Genomic DNA, 19152 nt, shown 5'->3' on the forward strand with positions numbered 1-19152 from the left:
AAGCAGAGATGTCTTCAAGAGCCCAAGGAGATACACGGGGTGGGCTTCAAAAATTTCAACAACGGGTTCTCTGCCCAGTTGCTGAGTGGGTGTGGCCATGGTGGGCATGATCTAGGCCAACTGCAGCATGGCAGGGGGGCTGTTTTTGCCTTCCCCAGGCTCCAGAGGCTTTCTTTGAGTCGCTGGGAGGGTGAAACTGCCTCCCCCAGGCTCCGGAGGCCCTCAGGAGGCTGGAAAGAGACCCATTTCTGGGCTTCCGGAACTTCCAGGAGGCCTATTTTTCCCCCTCCCTGAGCCTCCACATGGACCCTGCAATTACCTCACATCCAAAACTGGCCATGTGGAGACTCCAGGGAGGGGAGGGGTGAGGTGGGGTGCTCAGGGCCAGCCAGGGTGGGATTTGGAAGTTCTCTGAACTGGACAGAATATTACCTATGGGTTCTCCCAAACCTGGGTGAACCTATAGCAGACCACCCCTGGATATACACCTTTGTAATGCCATCATCAGATTTTGCCATATACAAATTGTTGAAAGAGTTAATTTCATATTTGTATTCCATTTGTGTATCCGATGAATAAAAAGTTGCTAGAAGTTTATTCTGTATCATATATGCTTTGGGCGTTGCATTTTCTTAATTATATTCTCAAACACATAGGTAAAAGCCAGAGGTGGATTGCTAATCTTTTTACTACCAATTTGAGTGCACTCGCACACGTGCTCGTATGCAGAAGCATCCGGGCAGGTGGACGGAGCCTCCCAACGCCACTACTACTAGTTTGGCCAATCCAGGCTGAACCGGCAGCAACCCACCACTGGTAAAAGCATTCCAAAAGTAGCCTGAAGTGCATTTCCTGGGGTCCAAGGAATTATTTTTTAACAATCCTATAGTTGAAAGGGAATTCAAATAATCTGGTCTTTGTTGTTGAAAAGAAAAGTCTCTTAAACCTTCCCTGAAAAACGGACACCCAACCACTTATTAATCATTTGTAGAACACGATCTTCCAGGTAGAAGTGAATCTATGTTTGACCTATCTCATAAACCTTCAAATAATATTTCTTGCATAATATTTCCATATTCATTTGCAGATTAACATTCTACCATTAAAATGGAAGCAATTTATGCTATGAGTTGGCCCAATGGCACCGTTTGAAATAGAATTGAGTAATAATGTTCCAAATGGCTTTGAAGGCACAGCTACCAACATGCCCACTAAAATTAAGGTGACAAATGGCTTTGGAAGTAATGGGTCTCATCCTATCCTGGAAATTTGCATTAGGAAAAATGTTCTCTATCCTTATATATTCATGGCTATTTACTTTCTTTCCTCCTAAAATATCCTGACACTATTTGTCTTAATTTACATTAATTGGATCAGTTTGAAACACTGTGATATATTCATGTACAGTTGGAGCAGAATAATTCTAATTTTTTAGCAACATTAAAAAGCGCAAGTAGCATTAAAACATTACGGTATTGCTTTTGGTTGACTATTATTGTGGTTATGCTTATTTATTCACAGGTTTCTGGGACTCCACTTTACATCAAAGACAAGGAAGCAGCCTTCTCCATTCTGTGAAAGATCCTGCTTACATCATAGCTCAAGCCAAAAAAGGAAAGAACCCCAGCCAGCCTTTTGCAAGCGGCCTGAAGAATTGTTCATGTGAAACTGAGCTGTCAATAGGAAGTGACAAGCTGTGGTTTGTAAATCCTATTTTTATAGAGGAGAGCAGCTATCAATTTCCCCCACAAGTTTCTCCTTCAGATATCTTCAGGGAGAGTCCTTCTGGTGGTAGAAACCTTGTGACAAAACCTCCAAAGAAATCTCCTACTCGACGTCCTCCACCTCCACCTCCACCTCCTTCTCTTCCTCCTCCTTCTCTTTCTCCTCCTCCTCTTCTTCCTCCTCCTCCTCCTCCACCACCACCTCTATTGTCCTTTCATGCTGTGAAACAAGCCAAAACATCTTCTATGACCCCTTCCAAAGAGGATCAATTCCATAATTTGGAGAAAACCAAAAAGGAGATGAAAACTGAAATTAGCAAAGACAAAGAAGATAGCAGACAAGAGATCCTTTTTCCTCACAGCCTTCCATCTACAAATTCAAAGAAGATTCCTCCATCCATTCCACCAAGGCGATGGTCCTCTGAGAAAACTTCAGGAAACTCTTCCTTTGATAAAAGCCAGAAATGTTTACTGCCAGAAGAAAAACAAGTAGAAAAACAGAACAGGAAGAATGAAACTTTGACTAACGATCACCAGGGTGACAAAGCTCCAGATATATTGGTGGAAGTGACAGAGAAATCTGCCTCAAATGCTCAAGACATGAAGCTTGATGGAGAGGACAAGAAGGTACTTACGGAACAGCAGCAGAACATATCATCGGGAAAACCATCGCAGCCTCCCATCCCACCACGAAGAAAGAAGAAGTTCTTTAAACAGTCATCATCTACCAGCACTTTTTCTTTGGAGCACAAGAACATTGAAGAGTCAGAAGCTCAAGGAGAAAACAAACAAACAGTAGAAAAAACTCATTCCATTTCCAAAGAGGAATCAAAATCTCATCTTAAACTTGTCAGCATATCAGATTGTGAACATTCAAGTGATTCATTGTATTCTCCTGTAGGCAATGCAGGGGCTCAAATGTCTGCCTCTGAGCCAGATTCTTATTCTACAAGTAGCACTGAAGATGAGTTTGAATTGAGGACCGGTCAATTCCCTACAGTGAAGAAGACCCATTCTATGATTTTAGGCAAGGCCAAGCGTCGCCTGTCCATGGTCAGCCTAAGCAATGTCTTCACAGCATTTCTCTCTTCTGACCGAAAGCTCCAGAAGAAGATTGTGGAACTGGCCCAGGATAACGACTCTTACTTTGGCAACTTGGTTCAGGACTATAAAGTCTACAGTCTGGAGATGATGGCAAAGCAGATCTCCAGCACAGAAATGCTACAAGAGATTCGCTTAATGATGACACAATTGAAAAGTTACTTAATTCAAAGTACCGAGCTGAAATCTTTAATGGACCCAACTGTTCATACAGATGAGAAGCTAGGTGAGTGTTTTGATCAATAAGCAAGAATGGCATACAGTTTCATTGCAATATGGACTAGGCTAATAGTCATTATTACCTAGTGGTTCTCCAGATCCAACCCAGTCTGTGATGGAGTCTTGTTCCCAAAAGAGCATTAAGAATATGCTTCTGTTGTTCCTTCCCTTTTCAGAATGGTATTTTAGAAAATTGGATGGAGAAAAAAAATCACTTGCCCTGAGTTAAAGAATATGTTTTTATTTCTGAACCCCATTCCCTGCATCTCAGCATACAGCTACAGCTGATAGTTATCCTAAATTTTAAAGCACTTTCAATTTTATGCACTCAACAAAAAAAATCATCAACTTAACGGGATGAACATGGAGATAATGTAGAGACAGGTATCGATCAAAGTTGATTCCTTTTTCCGACTGCACTTTTTCCCATAGTCCTTTTTATACTTTTTATTTCACATGGGGGTAAACTAGGGTACATGTTGTAAATTAACAGCATGAATGCAATCAAAGACAAGCATGGTGCACAGAGGATGTAAGGAGAAAATAGGTTTCTGAAGAATTGGTTATTTCTTTTAACTTTTTTATCCTCAGCTTAGTTTTATGTAGTTATTTCCAGTGGTGGGATTCAACCAATTCGCACCACTTCGGGAGAACCGGTTGTTAACTTTCTGAGCAGTTTGGTGAACTGGTTGTTGGAATAAATCATTAGGGCAGAAAACCAGTTATTAAATTATTTGAATCCCACCACTGGATTTTTCCAGGATTAGGACAAAAAAGAAGATGCAAAGTGTCTTTTGTTAAGTTTGGTCAATGCCCCTTATTCAATGGTAAATTTCACACACACAATTATCCACAGATTTAAAAAAAAACATGTTTCAAAACATCAGCTCATTTGGAAGTAAATCTGTCCATTTCTTTTATAATATTATCATACGTTTTGGTATCCAGGCATCTAGCCTATGAGACTGTTTTTGATATAAACACATGGAAAAAGCTTATTCTACTAATTTTCTCATTTCAGACTGCTTTTAAAATGGGTAGAAATGTCAGTTCTATGAAATTGAAATTTCCAAGGTCATTAACTATCTCACTTTCACTATACAACTCTTTATTATTGTACAGATTATAATTATTGAGTTATTTAGCTTAAATATATAATTGTATGCACATGTTACATTAATAATATTACATATTTCAATTTCCATCAACCCCAGGGGGCATGGGATTGTGGGAGTGCATTCCAAAGCATTTTGAGAGCATCATGAATGCCTATTTTGCCATGCCCATTAATTTGGTACTAACACTACTAAAGCCATTGAAATTATCTCTGATTAAATCCTGGGAATCCATAAATGCTATGATTGCATGTAAATTAGTATCACTGAAATGTTAGTTTGTAAATTAATAAATTAGTATCACAGAAATGTTTGGTGAATTAAATTATAGATTGGTCTGATTAGTTCTGAGAGAAGCGAGGGAGTTTGTCTTGGAAGCCATCACTGCATTTGTATGAAAGTGCCTTTTAAAAAAAGATGCATCTTGTATGTATATGTCATTGATTACCCCGTTGCTACAAAGAAGATCAAGTACTTTGGCTGTAATCTCACAAACTGATTTGGATTGTTAACACACTAGAGCTGAGACAGGACAGTGTCTCTTGCAACTTGCTGAACTTTTGCAAAAATAAACTTGGGACTTTGCTCATTTGTTGGAAACCTTAGGCAATAATTTCAGTAGAATAAGAGCTATAAAATGATGTACTATGACATTTAACATTAGGATTGCACTCCGTGAGCAAAATACTTCTATTGCAGATATCAAAACAACGCTGAGTCTGATGAGGAAACGAAAGTCTTTAAGAATTGCTCCATCACATATCCACTTCCTAAGGAATCATCTATTTACACAGTCATGCTGATGCTATTTCTTCCTGAAATAGGAAGGAACTGAGCCTCATATTTTTTTATAGAAAGCTTCCAGTTCTTCACAGTATGCCACTCCCTGGGAAATTACTTGGAACTGCTTGGAAAAAATGCTGAGGCTATCCCTGAGATTACTTCCCTTGTTACATCCAGACTAAATCTCACTTAAAGTTTTCCAAATATACCTTTTCATCTCTTAAAGAATGCTAAGAACTTTTGGCAAAATTACAGAAATCTTCTAGCCCATAGCCAATAGACAAGTGAATTTAATTTTCAGCGTCTTAAATGTCCATGTTACGTTTTCTTCACTATGTTTTGACTACGTCATTCAATTCTCAGAAACCAGGCACATGTGGAAAAACTAAAAATACTTTTTAAAAAAGCAATTTCTTTGATATTCTATTTTAATTGATTATCTATACTTCCTTAAGTGAATTATCTATCTGGTTATCTCAAACATTGAACGCTTTGTTTAGAGCCCTTCCTGGAGAATAGCTTGAGGAAATTCTTTCCTTTTCCCCATCTCTGTAAAATAGCCCTGGTAAGAATTAAAAAGTATGTGTAAACTTGTAGGCGAAACTGATTTTTTATGCATTTATTAAATGTTAAACCTAGCCTAATTTTTTAATTTAATATAATCTAAGCAACATGATTTTAAAGTATTTTGAAACTTGTACTAATCAAGTCCAGAATTTCAGTATTCCCAGCAGAAAAACATTTTTCTTAAATGAGGAAACATACATACATACATGCATACATACACACACACACACACACATACATACATAAAGACATGTTGCATCTGTTCACTAAAGCTGTAGGAGATGACCATGCTGAACCCAAGGGAGGGGTCAAATGCGTCATCAGTCATGAGTTCCTTTGCACCCATAAGAAATCAAAGTTCAACTCACTGTGAATTTCTTATTCACAGTCAAATTGCTTTAACCGTTAGTTCAGATTTTTATAGAGAGTTTGTAACAAATCTTTCTCCCTATTTGAACTGCCTGGATCTCCTGATTTCCATGATGCTTGACAAAAGCTCTGTCTTAGTTCAAGCGCTGATGAAATGTGGTGTTTATTTTATTTACAAATAGCCTTTAGTCAGAGAAGACCTATCTCTGACTTCACCAAAGCCTAGTCCCTCAAATCTGATTATAAACTGGCTAATGGAATTTGTACAAATAAGCGCAGGTGCCCATAATGATGGCAGAGAGAACCAAAAATTACATCTTACTGTGAAAGTTAATTGAGGTCAGGATCAAGGCAGATAAAACAACAGAGTCATTATTACCTGTGTTGATGTAAATCTCTACGGGTTCCAAAGTCTGAATATGCCAGTCTTATTATGTTGCTGCTTTCTCATATATTCCTTTGACATGTTTTATTTTCCCCCTTTTCAGAGGTGATAATAGAATCAGCTTTGCACAAATGTGTCTTGAAGCCTTTAAAAGTGCCCATTGATACTTATCTACGGGAAATCCATAACAAAGACGGATCTTTCAAACTCCTAAAGGAAAACCAGCAAGTCATACAAAATACAACTACAACTGAATTGGGGGTCACCACTAGTGTGCCTGAATCTGCTCTGCTGGAAAGAATATTCCATAAATTCACAACCATGACCAAGGCTTATTCTCCAGAAAAGAAAATCAGCATTCTACTGAAGTCTTGCAAGCTCATTTATGATTCTATGACTCAAGGAAACCCAGGTACTATTAAAAAAAGCTTTTAAAAAACCAGCCATTCTTTTTAATATTAATAGCTATTCTGATAAAGTGACAATGATGATTAGTGTAGATTTGTGCTAGTTATAACAGTTCTTTTTATTCATGGACGAGAGCAGTATCTCAGCAGATACAGAAACAGCCGAATTAAAGTGTAATTAATTACACTAGACATTATCGGACAGTTTAAGAATTATGGCACTATTAGCAATAAAAGCCACATAAGAAATATTTTTTTCCTAGATTGCACATTAGGCTATATTTTTGGCAGTCCTTGAGATAGTAGAATTAGTACTGTTTTATTTTAAGAAAATAAAATGGATATTACCAATAATTCACAAATGATTCTTCTCTACTTCTAGTGAGCTGTTAGACCAAGCTATTTTGTAGTGGTTTTTTTTTTTTTTTTTTACAATCACTGGTGGGAGAAATATCTGTAGTAGTTTACCACTCTCTTGGGTAGAGTTAGAACTTTTACTAGTGCTATTCCTCTGCACTAGCACAGACTGTCAAAGAAACATTATTTTAAACCTCTCTAACTGTTAACAATAGGATACTTGCTTGGCAGTCTAAAATATTTCCTAACTTACTGAACCTTTAGGGCTGTCTTACTTCGTGAAACTTTTGTTGGAGGCAGCCAATTTTCTGCTTCCAATTTGGAAGCATTTCAAAAATCTCAATTATTCTTGATTTGGATAATTTGCAGTATATTGCACGTTGACTTTCAGTGTTGATACATTGTCCATCAAAAGAAAAATAATTCAATATTATGTTGTAGAATTGTCAAAAGTAAAACTTAATACAACAGGAAGATGTAGGTATTTGAACACTTTATATATATATATATATATATATATATATATATGTGTGTGTGTGTGTGTGTGTGTGTGTGTGTGTGTGTGTGTGTGTGTGTGTGTGTGTGTGTGTAACCCCTGGTATTATGCCCAAATATTATTTATCAGCACAAGTGCAACACACACACACACATATGTTGCACTTGTTTTGTGACTTTAAATATATATATATATATATATATTTGGGAGGAAGCCGATTGACGAGCCGATTGACAGATATGGAAGCAGTTAGCTTCCTCCCATAGTTGGGGCATACCAGGGGTTGTGACATTAAGTATATACCTTCCTCCCTGGCTTCAGCTGATAAGGAGGAGAGCCTGTGGCTTAATGGCTAAGACGTCTGCCTACGATGTAATATAGCCCAGGCTCGAATCCCAGTAAGGGTATGGCTAGCTGATGAGAGCTAAATAGCTTGAAATAGTTCTATACTAGTCTCCCTTTATTTATTTAACAGCAAAAATACAACATGTATGTATGTATGTATGTATGTATGCTTATTTATATGCAAGCAGACACTGGGATCCAGAGATATGAAATTTTATGGATCTCCATGGTTTGAAAATGAAAGAAAATAACCCAATATTATAATAATGTGTTACTGATAATATAATTTTGAATTACCATTAATTCTCCCAGGTTATTTAAGGACATTAAGAAGAGCCGAGGTGGCGCAGTGGTTAAATGCAGCACTGCAGGCTACTTCAGCTGACTGCAGTTCTGCAGTTCGGCTGTTCAAATCTCACCGGCTCAGGGTTGACTCAGCCTTCCATCCTTCCGAGGTGGGTAAAATGAGGACCCAGATTGTTGTTGGGGGCAATATGCTGACTCTGTAAACCGCTTAGAGAGGGCTGAAAGCCCTATGAAGCGGTATATGAGTCTAACTGCTATTGCTATTGCTATATGGAGCAGAATGTTCAATTTAATTTCCCCACACCACACTTTTTTCTTCTCCCGATATCCCATCACAATTTAATTTAATTTATTTTTTTCCTGCTCTGGTTTTATGAAAGTGGACTCCCAATTAATGGGAGGATATGGGAAAATAGTAAAATACCTTTTGAGATTGTTTTAAGTAATTTTAAGTTATTTATTTGTTTGTTTGTTTGTCAAGCATGTATAAGATAACAAGAATAGGTATGAACATGAACAAAGGAAACAAATACAGATAAATGTAAGACAGGGATGGTAGGCACACTGGTGCGCTTATGCATGCTCTCTTTTAAGAATGGGGTGTGGTCCATGGTAGACAGTTTAAGGTTGAAGCTGTGAGGGTTTGAGGCTGTAATAACGGAGTCAGGTAAAGCATTCCAGGTGTTGACACACTGTTGCTGAAGTCGTATTTTCTGCAATTGAATTTGAAGCGGTTTACCTTGAGTTTGTATCAATTGTTTGCCTGTGTATTATTGTGGTTGAAGCTGACATAGTCATTGGTAGGACGTTGTAGCAGACAATTTGGTGTACTATGCTGAGCACACAAAAGACGCAGTTCCACATTGTCCAAGCCCAGAATTACAAGCGTGGTGGTATAGGGAATTTGCTGTACTATAAAAGACAAGATCCTTTATTTTTAGAAAAGTTGCGTTGTTCCTGAAAAGCATAATATTTGAATAGTCTGATTAACTATTTTGTAAAGAATTTAGAAATCAATGCCTTAGCTATTTGCTCCATTAATGATTTGTCCAGTTCCACCAAGGGAGACTCCCGTTTACCCATAAGTGAGGAAAGATTCTTCATTCCTTTATGGACATCTGGGAAGGATTCCAATTCCTCTAAATTCTGCATTCAATTATTAAATACCTCTTTCTTTCGAGTCCTGCAATCACAATTAATGGTTGACCCAGCAGAGTTTAACTAGGAGATGGTAATAGCACAGGGCTTTGGAGCACAAGAGGAAAGTGTTTATTTTAAGCCTCTTATAGATATTTATGAAACTATGTTTCATTTCTTTGAACAAAAACCAAAAAGAAGACAAGCTGGATTTGGAATAAGGCAATTTCACCTTGAGCAAGTGAGGCTGTTTCCAATGTCACTGGAAGAATCCCTTCAAAGATTTACAGCTGCTAATTTGGTCAGAGGTCGCAGGAGACCGAGAATTCAGGCAGATTTCCACAGATTCTTCTCTTTCCTTTCTTACTTGATAAATACTAGAGAGTACAACCTATCTCTCCAGCACATTCCATAAGCTAGCATCGTTCAATCTAGCACTCACCAGCTGTGGACCACTATTTGCACTTCGCAAAATGTGCCTACAAGATGTGCTTGCACACAATTAAACCATAGTAGAAGCTTCAGTCATTTCCCCTTTGCCTGAACTAAATGGCTCTCCAGAGAGCCCAGAGTACAGTCCTACTGGTGTGTACAAAGCATAATTCCTGTCATACACATTTCAGGTCCCACCTCCCCTCTGCTTGGACAAGCTGTTTTGATCCATGCACAAGCAGGACACATCTGAGGTTCTGATATGTGGCACAGTGGTTAAAATGCAGTACTGCAGACTACTTCTGCTGACTACCGGCTGTCTGCAATTTGGCCGTTCAAATCTAACCAGGCTCAAGGTTGACTCAGATTTCCATCCTGGGTAAAATGAGGACCCAAGTTGTTGAGGGCAATAGGCTGACTCTGTAAAATGCTTAAAGAGGGCTGTAAAGCACTGTAAAGTGATATATAAGTCTAAATGCTATTGCTACTGCTATGTGCAGATCAGTGTTGGATTCAAACATTTTTACTACCAGTTCTGTGGGTGTGGCTTTGTGGGCATGGTGTGGCTTTGTGGATGTGGCTTTGTGGACATGGCAGAGGAAGAATACTGAAAAATCTCCATTCCCTCCCCACTCCTGGGGGAAGGTTACTGCAAAATTCCCATTCCCTCCCCACCCCACTAACCTGCTTTCCAATTCCATTCTCTTGTTCAGGGCAACAAAAGAAGATCAGCAAGGAGGCAACAGTGGCGGGGCCAGCCGATTTGCTGGTTCTCCGAACTACTCAAAATTTCCACTACCAGTTCTCTAGAACCTGTCAGATCTGGCTGAATACCACCTCTGGTGCAGATAGTTTAAAACCATGAACTGCCTGAACTAGTTCAAGACTCCCCCTTATCTGGGCACCCAAGTCTGGGAAAGATAATATAAAACCTCTATTTTTTTCTAGATAACTTGTGGTCCCTTCCTTTCTTCTAACCACAACGTATTTACCAGCATTAAAAAATTTCCAAATGTGTTTCCATGCCATTGACTTTATCTTGTCCACAGCCCATGAGTGAGGCAGAATTAAGTGATTCTTTGCTGCGCTTGTGGTGAAGCATCATTTCCTCCTTTAACACATCTGACCACAACCTCAGAGTGTGTAAAATGTTTTAAGTTTTGTAACACAGTATTTGGGAGGGACATCAAGTAATTCTAGTAATGCGAAACAGAAGCAATATTCCTCGGAAGGACTGTCAACAGAGACATTAATTTTGTAATGATAATTGGGTTTTTTTTTTTGAAGACTCAAGGATGGGTGCACTTCAGCTCTGCATCGGGAAAAGGCCCCATGTATGCTTTGTGCTTAAAATATATAACAACCCATAGCAATATGGTAATTTGAATTTTGTCCCAAGACAACACTTCAAAGAGATGGCAGAGGGACATGGGAGGGTGATCAGCTGATGCTCTTTGCTACTCAACCATCCTGATTGATAGGTCACTGAGGTGGAGAGACAGAAGGCTATTAAAACAATAGCAATAGCAGTTAGACTTATATACTGCTTCATAGGGCTTTCAGCCCACTCTAAGCGGTTTACAGAGTCAGCATATTGCCCCCAACAATCCAGGTTCTCATTTTACTCACCTCGGAAGGATGGAAGGCTGAGTCAACCCTGAGCTGGTGAGATTTGAACAGCCGAACTGCAGAACTGCAGTCAGCTGAAGTAGCCTACAGTGCTGCACTTAATCACTGCGCCACCTCAGCGCAGGTGTGTCTCCATCCCATGTCTCCCAACCCCTTTCTCTGATCCACTGATTCACTGATCCACTGATCTGTTAACTAAGCTATTTTGAGACAAAGATGTAATGCTCTACTGGAAGAATAGACCAATGTTCACAAACAGCCTGAGCAGCAGGTCAACAATGTGGATTTTCCAACATCAAGCAGGGCATCTTGAAAGCTGGCTAAAGTGTCCATCCCAGAAAACTGCCCACAATTGCACAGGTCTGTCCCATTATATATTAAGAGCAGCAATTGGAAGTGGCCTTTTCCGCCTACAGGTGATGCTGGTTGAAGAGAAGATGCAGCCAGGGAAGTCCACCAATTATTGCTCTTAAATTATCCCATATTAAAACTATAAGGATCAACCTATTTTCAAGCTGTGTGCAATAGTGGCAAATATGTATAGCTCGGGTGCAGGATGAGGGTGAAGGTTCATTCCCTGAGCTTGTGGGTTGGTTTCTGAACGTTTTGTTACCAAGCTAGGTAACATCTTCTGTGGAGTTTAGGAGATGTCAGTGTCTCTGTTCCTCTGTTTATAAGGGCTTCAGGTGTGGGTGGATCTTGTAAGAGCTGACTCATCACACAACCCTCACTTGACACACCCACACTTGAAGCCCTTATAAACAGAGGAACACTGACACTGACATCTCCTAAATTCCGTTGAAGATGTTACCTAATCAAATGTTCAGAAACCGCTTGGAAAACGAACCTTTGCCCTCTTTCAAGCCTTATCACTGAAACAGAATATAGTTCAGCCATCTGTGCAATGTAATTTATGCCAGTATACATAACTATGGAATCAGGGATGGGAAGAATTATACCAACATGACTATGAGGAAATGTCCAGTGACTAATTGCAACTTTCTCTGGGTGAAGTTCAAAATGATTTACAAAAGAGCAATGGGGTAGGGAAGTCTTAAAGAAGACTAACCAAAAAAACCCCCAACAATGTTTCAAACTATAGTTAACTCTAATAGGTATCTCAGTTCACTAAAAATGCTCAGAAAAGGAAAAGAAATAATAAGTTTAAAAGCTGTCATATTCCCCTACTCTCTATCAATCGATCATATTATTTTTTTACAAATATCTCAAGACAGTGAGCATATCCAACACACCTTCCTCCTCCTATTTCCCCCACACAACAATTACCCTTTGAGTTGGGCTGTGAGAAAGTGACTGGCCCAAGGTCACGCAGCTGGCTTTCATTATTGTTTTTGGCCGCTGGTATTTAAGTCATGGCTGAAATTCTGGAAGCAAAACTTTAATTACAGAAATTAGCACCACTAATAGTTCTTTTCCCAGTGAATTTATCTAGTTCTTCTCAAATGGTCAAAATCAGTACAATTATTGCATAAGAGAACAAATTGCACATTAAAGTTCTGTTTTAGTTCTCTGGTCAAATATATGATGGATGAACCCAGGAACTAATATTCGGGAATATTGGAGTGAGGGGAGAGTCGATGACTCTATTATTTGTCTCCTAACATTATAACACCTCATATCAAGTACTGTTGTTTCATTCTGTTGGCTCTCTCTCCACACCCAAGAAAGCTTCCTCTGTAATCACAGAATATGGAAATATAGTACAAAGAAAAAAATCACCAAAAATTATTGGAATAATGAATTCTGTCTTCTCTTTAGCGATCCCATTTTATGTTTTTGCAAAACAAGGTGATTAAATATTATGAAATTCTATTGATACCATAAGGTTCAATTTATAAAGGAAGCCTTAATGCTTGTAAACTCTGCCACCTAACCTAGGGATTTTCCTTTTTATCATTTATTTTCATGATTTTTTGAGTTTTTGCATAAAAGAGTATTTAAGGCTGCATCTGAGTATCCCAGCTTGAAAAGCAATTTATTCTGAGGTTTTCTGACATACAGTATAGGGAAATATTTTAAAAATCCAATGGCTCTGTTCTAAAATCCACTTAAGCATGCTTAAGCCTATTGATTACGGTGGGCTTAAAGCATGATTTAATCTGTTTTGGACTGTGATTGGTGAGAACATCTGGAAACAGAAGATTATCTCATAGCATGTCACTTCAATATTGGTATACTTTTGAACTCAGTTTGACTATCATATTTTGTGTAAACTTCTGCACAGTAAGCATTTCAACTGGTCAGATCTCTTTCCATAATTAGATGCTCATTTTTTCCCCTTATATTATAAAATCACTCTTTCCATATTTCACAATATACCAGCTGGTCAGAATTCTATTCCTTTCCTCATGCTATATTTGTCTGTAATGGAGCACTGTTACAGCTGCATTCTTACTCTGCAAAAATGTATTTTATGACACAAAGCATACCTCATTTGCTGCCATGAAATGAGGTAGTGACTACCAATTTAGCTTTAAAAAGGAAGAAGTAAATTCATGGAAATAGAAACAAAATGTTAGGTTTCATGCAAGGAATGGCATACTTCGTCATTAAGAAGAAGGGGAGGATGAATCTCATCATGTCCTGTTTATGAAATCCTCAGAGTGTCTAGATGGCATTTATAGAAATGGTTTTCGGAGTCATCAAACTTGTGTTATTCTTGGGCTCACACCTCAGACAATTTATCCAAGTCTGGTGAAGACAATGAAGATAGTGAAATCTGGATTGCAGCCAAATCAGTTTGTATGTTTATATCATCCGTAGCATTTATTCTAATTCATGTTTTGTCAATTGGGATGCTTTACAATGATTTGGATAAAGCCTGGTTAATTCAAGAACAGGTTATTTGGATTGCACAACTAGGTTACACTTCCTTAAGTTCAAGCACTTGTTGTCTCCCACATGCTTCTGAGTGAATCAATTCTGTTCTCTTTTTAGGGAAGCCTCATGGAGCAGATGACTTCCTTCCAGTGCTAATGTATGTTCTGGCCCGCAGTAACCTGACAGAGATGATCCTCAATGTAGAGTATATGATGGAACTTATGGACCCTGCTCTGCAGCTGGGTGAAGGTATGAAAGAACTCCAGTGTATTGATGCAATGCAGGAATAGCCAGTTTGCACCCACTTAAGGCTTATCCAGATCCTTTCTTGCACTCCCCACTAGATCTCATCAACATTGCATGTTTAATGGACAATACAAACAGTTGGTAGATTTCCAGGAAGTTTTTTTTTAAAAAAACCAAGATTCATGCACAAAAATTCAGATAAACTTAATCCACATTAACCTCCCATACATTCCCAAAAAGAAAAAAAAATTACAAGCACATATTTCTTGGTGATGTCACTAAAAAAGCACTATGCCTTACAGTAGGGGGTTGTCCAACCAACATTATCACTTAGCTGTGTATTCACTTTTGTTGCCAGCAGTTTAGAAATTGATGGCTATATGTTGCATTATTTTGAAGGGACAGCACATTTACACTGTTATACAAGCTGTATACTCACTACTTTATATTGTAGCCAACTGTCATTCCTTCAGTGTTGTCACATGAAAAGTTATACTTAAATATTTACAAAATGTGAAGGGGTGTACTCACTTCTGTGATATACTCTCTCCCTCTCCCTCCCTCCCCCTCCCTCTCTGTCTATTCTGTAGTGTTTACAGCAATAGCAATAGCAGTTAGACTTATATACCGCTTCATAGGGCTTTCAGCCCTCTCTAAGCGGTTTACAGAGTCAGCATATTGTCCCCAACAACAATCCGGGTCCTCATTTTACCCACCTTGGAAGGATGGAAGGCTGAGTCAACCCTGAGCCGGTGAGATTTGAACAGCCGAACTGCAGAACTACAGTCAGCTGAAGTAGCCTGCAGTGCTGCATTTAACCACTGCGCCACCTCGGCTCTAGTTTGTACATTTTATTTTTATTTATGTATTTATAGGGCCATTTTTCAGATTTTGTCTGGAAAGCACAAATGTTTGAATTCTCTTTAGATTTTTACTTCCATTGAGTGATTATTTGGATTTTTATAACTGTTTTTAGAGTACCATAGAGAGAGTTCTTGACTTATTACCTCAATTGTGCCTAAAATTTCTGTTGCTAAGCGAGACATTTGTTGAGTGGGTTTTGCCCCATTTAATTACCTTTTTTGCCATTGCTGTTAAGTTGTTAAGTGAATCTGGCTTCCCCATTAATTTTGGTTGTCAAAAGGTTGCAGAATATGATCACATGATCCCAGGACACTGCATAAATAAAATAAAATAATGAAATGAAAATAATAAAGAGCGGCATAAAAATAACATATAATTCTTCATAAAATCTGTTTTATTTCAAGAATATACATAGCAATAGCAATAGCAGTTAGACTTATATACCGCTTCATAGGGCTTTCAGCCCTCTCTAAGCGGTTTACAGAGTCAGCATATCACCCCCAACAATCCGGGTCCTCATTTTACCCACCTTGGAAGGATGGAAGGCTGAGTCAGCCCTGAGTCAGTGAGATTTGAACAGCCGAATTGCAGAACTGCAGTCAGCTGAAGTAGCCTGCAGTGCTGCATTTAACCACTGTGCCACCTCATCTCTTTTTACTACCAGTTTGTGGACGTGGCTTTGTGGGCATGGTGTGGCTTTGTGGATGTGGCTTTGTGGACATGGCAGGGGAAGAATACTGCAAAATCCCCATCTTCCTCATTTAGTATGTCTTTGAAAATTAAATGTGTCTTATTGGGCCTCCCTGATCTGGTCTACTGTAATATCATTAGAGATCACTAGAAAGCAGCAAAGGGAGAGATTTTTTTTCTATGACTTTGCTGTTAGTAATTTGGATTTTTGCAGCCCAGCTTTGTTACTGCATGTTTTTATGACTGACAAATTATTTTGGCCCCTACTCATGGGCCCCAGAAATCCCTGTAGAGGCACTAGGCACATGTTTTTGCCTATGTAATATTTAATCACGGCTCAAAGGGATTTCGTGCACTTGAAAAGGGAATGAAAGAGAAGTAGAAAAAAAACAAATCATATGGCACTTTAAGAATGAGCCCAGAATTTATGTTGTTAAGTAAAACATTTGTGGAGTGAGTTTTGCCCCATTGTACGACTTTTCTAGCTACAGTTGTTAAGTGAATAATTGCAGTTGTTAAGTTAGTAACACGGTTGTTAAATGAATCTGGCTTCTCCATGGACTTTGCTTGTCAGGAGGTCAAAAAAGCAGTTCACATGACCCCAGGACACTGCCACCATCATAAATACATCCCAGTTGCCAAGCACCCAAATTTTGATCACATGACCATGGAGATGCTGTAATGGTCATAAGTCTGAAAAATGATCATAAATCACTTTTTTCAATGCCACTGCAACTTTGAATGGTCACTGAACAAACTGTTCTAAGCAGGGACTATCTGTAGTTATTAGCTGGAAGCAGGTTTTTTTTTAGCTTTCTGCTGTGATATTTTGCATATTTATAATATATTGTTTTGTCTTTCTTGTTAGTCAACTGTAGAATATTTGTTGCTGGTGGGCATATAAGTGTATTGCATCAATGGACAAAGATATGTTGCATAAATATACAGTATATCAGATACATCTGCATACTTGGGAGTTGTTTTCACATGCAAGAGGACACTTAATTTAATACGTAGATGGTGCAATACTAAATTGGACAAGGCTGAAAATACTCCTGTACTTCCCCTTCAGCAGTATTGCAAAAATGCTAGGCAGTGCTTCCAATGAACAGATGGAGGTGCACAAACTCAATTTATGAAAAGAAGAAGGAGATGTTTAAAGAATGAAGAAATAGTTGGGATGGAGACTTTCCAAACCTGTCTGCCAAATTTTATGGAAATATTTGCATCTCCGGTAGTAAATGAAATCATTCGGAAGGGGGAAAAAAGAGTGCTGGTTTTGGGAAGAAAACGGGAGGGAATGCAGCTCCTTGGATCTATTTGAAATGACAAATGCAACAAAGATTTAATGCCTCCTTCAGTGTCTCTTAACTTGTCCTTATAACATGTTTGTAAGAACAATCAAGGCAAAAGGTTGAAAATATGCACAATGTCAGAATTAACAAACTGAAAAATCTCTGTAATAACCACAATATAAGGTTACTTGCTTCCCAAAAGAGATAGAAAGAGGAATATTTCAGTGCCCATCAATTCTTATTTTTCTTTCTTGCCTGTTGTAAGAGTGCCATCTGTTGTTCAGTTCCATTCCATTTTCATTTTCTTAAACCCAGTGAATTGGTTAGAAACCAAACCCAGGTTTCTCTCTATCCCAATCAGGATGATTCCCCCCCAGGTGTGTCCATGCTATGTTTTCACAAATGCTCCCTTCCATATTTAAATTTCGTTGGTTGGTTTGCTTAATTTAAAACATTTATAAAGCCATTATATAACTGGTAGCATTTTGATAGTATTAAAATAAGCCATAGGGAGAGACAGCATGAAATGCTGCATAAGAGAAGAATACTTTATTGTCATTGTACGTATGTACATAATATACCCATACAACGAAATTCACATAACACCCAGAGTCCAGCCCAACACTCATGACAATCCCAAGCATCCACACAACAGACCAAGTAATGCTGTCCAACGGCTCACTGATGCTGGCCCTTTAGTTCATTGCTGAGTGCAATTATAGCTCTGGGATAAAAACTATTCAGAAGACCTGTGGTCTGAGTTTTAATTGTTCTGTATCTTCTGCCAGAAGGCAACAGTCCAAAAAGATTGTAAGCAGGATGGGAGGAGTCTCCGAGAATGTTGTGCAACTTCCTCAAACAGCGAGATGTGAATATGTCATCCAGGGCTTGTAGCTGTAGCCTGATGATATTCTAGGCAGTTTTAACAATTCTCTGTAGAGCCTTTTTGTCCGCTGCAGAGCTGCTCCCATACCATGCAAGAATGCCATATGTCAGGACACTCTCAATGGTACTGCGGTAGTAGGACAGAAGTAGATGCTGAGATAGATTTATCTTCCTGAGCATTCTCAGGAAGTACAGCCTCTTCTGTGCCTTCTTCGCAACCGTGTTAGCATTCATAGACTATGAGAGGTTGTCTGAGATATAAATGCCCAGAAATTTAAAACTACCAACCTTCCCTACCTCCTCGCCATTTATATACAATGTATGAAGCTGCATGAAGTGCAAAGGAATAAAAATTGCTCAGTGTATGTTTATGCTTCTTCATTTTTCCTAGGTTCTTATTATTTAATCACTACTTATGGGGCAGTAGAGCTTATCAAAAGCTATGATAAGATTGCGGTCACTCGACAACTAAGCACTGAAGTTCAAGATTCGATCCACCGCTGGGAGAGACGGAGAACACTTAACAAAGCCCGGGCATCTCGATCGTCTGTTCAGGTTAGGAAAGCATGGATCTTTCTTTTTATGCATTGATCATCTCAGTTGGCTTTAAAAGAACCGTGTATTTTTCTTGGGCAAAGTTTCCAGTAGAGTTTAAAAGCAGAAAGAGTTGGTAGTACTCTTTTTAACAATTTTGTAAGGCATAAGATCTAATAAGCAGAGCTTTGGAAAATAAATAAGACTCAAATTAAGTACCTAGATAACATACAATGAATGACAGGATTTTTATAATTATTTTAAAAGCTTGGGAGAATAAAAACATTTCTACTTTGTGCTGGATGGATAAGAATGAGTTATCAATAGAGTGCCATCACTAAGAAGGTTCTTTTTCTGATCACCACCCCAGTAAACATTCTAGAAAAAGAAGATCTTGGGTGACATGATAGCAGTGTTTCAGTATT

The 19152-nt window shown here is 38.6% G+C and overlaps 1 protein-coding gene across 1 annotated transcript in view; it reads left to right on the plus strand.

Moving 5' to 3' along the window:
- The window catches only part of RIN3 (Ras and Rab interactor 3), a 62528-nt gene that overhangs the window by 35226 nt on the left and 8150 nt on the right, over window positions 1-19152 (plus strand). Inside the window, exons 6-9 of the mRNA XM_032213833.1 lie at window positions 1522-3051; window positions 6367-6675; window positions 14331-14462; window positions 18585-18748. Coding sequence (XP_032069724.1) covers window positions 1522-3051; window positions 6367-6675; window positions 14331-14462; window positions 18585-18748 — 2135 coding nt within the window. The remainder of the gene's footprint in view (window positions 1-1521; window positions 3052-6366; window positions 6676-14330; window positions 14463-18584; window positions 18749-19152) is intronic.

Source organism: Thamnophis elegans, chromosome 1, assembly GCF_009769535.1.
Source record: "Thamnophis elegans isolate rThaEle1 chromosome 1, rThaEle1.pri, whole genome shotgun sequence".
Lineage (NCBI taxonomy): Eukaryota > Metazoa > Chordata > Lepidosauria > Squamata > Colubridae > Thamnophis > Thamnophis elegans.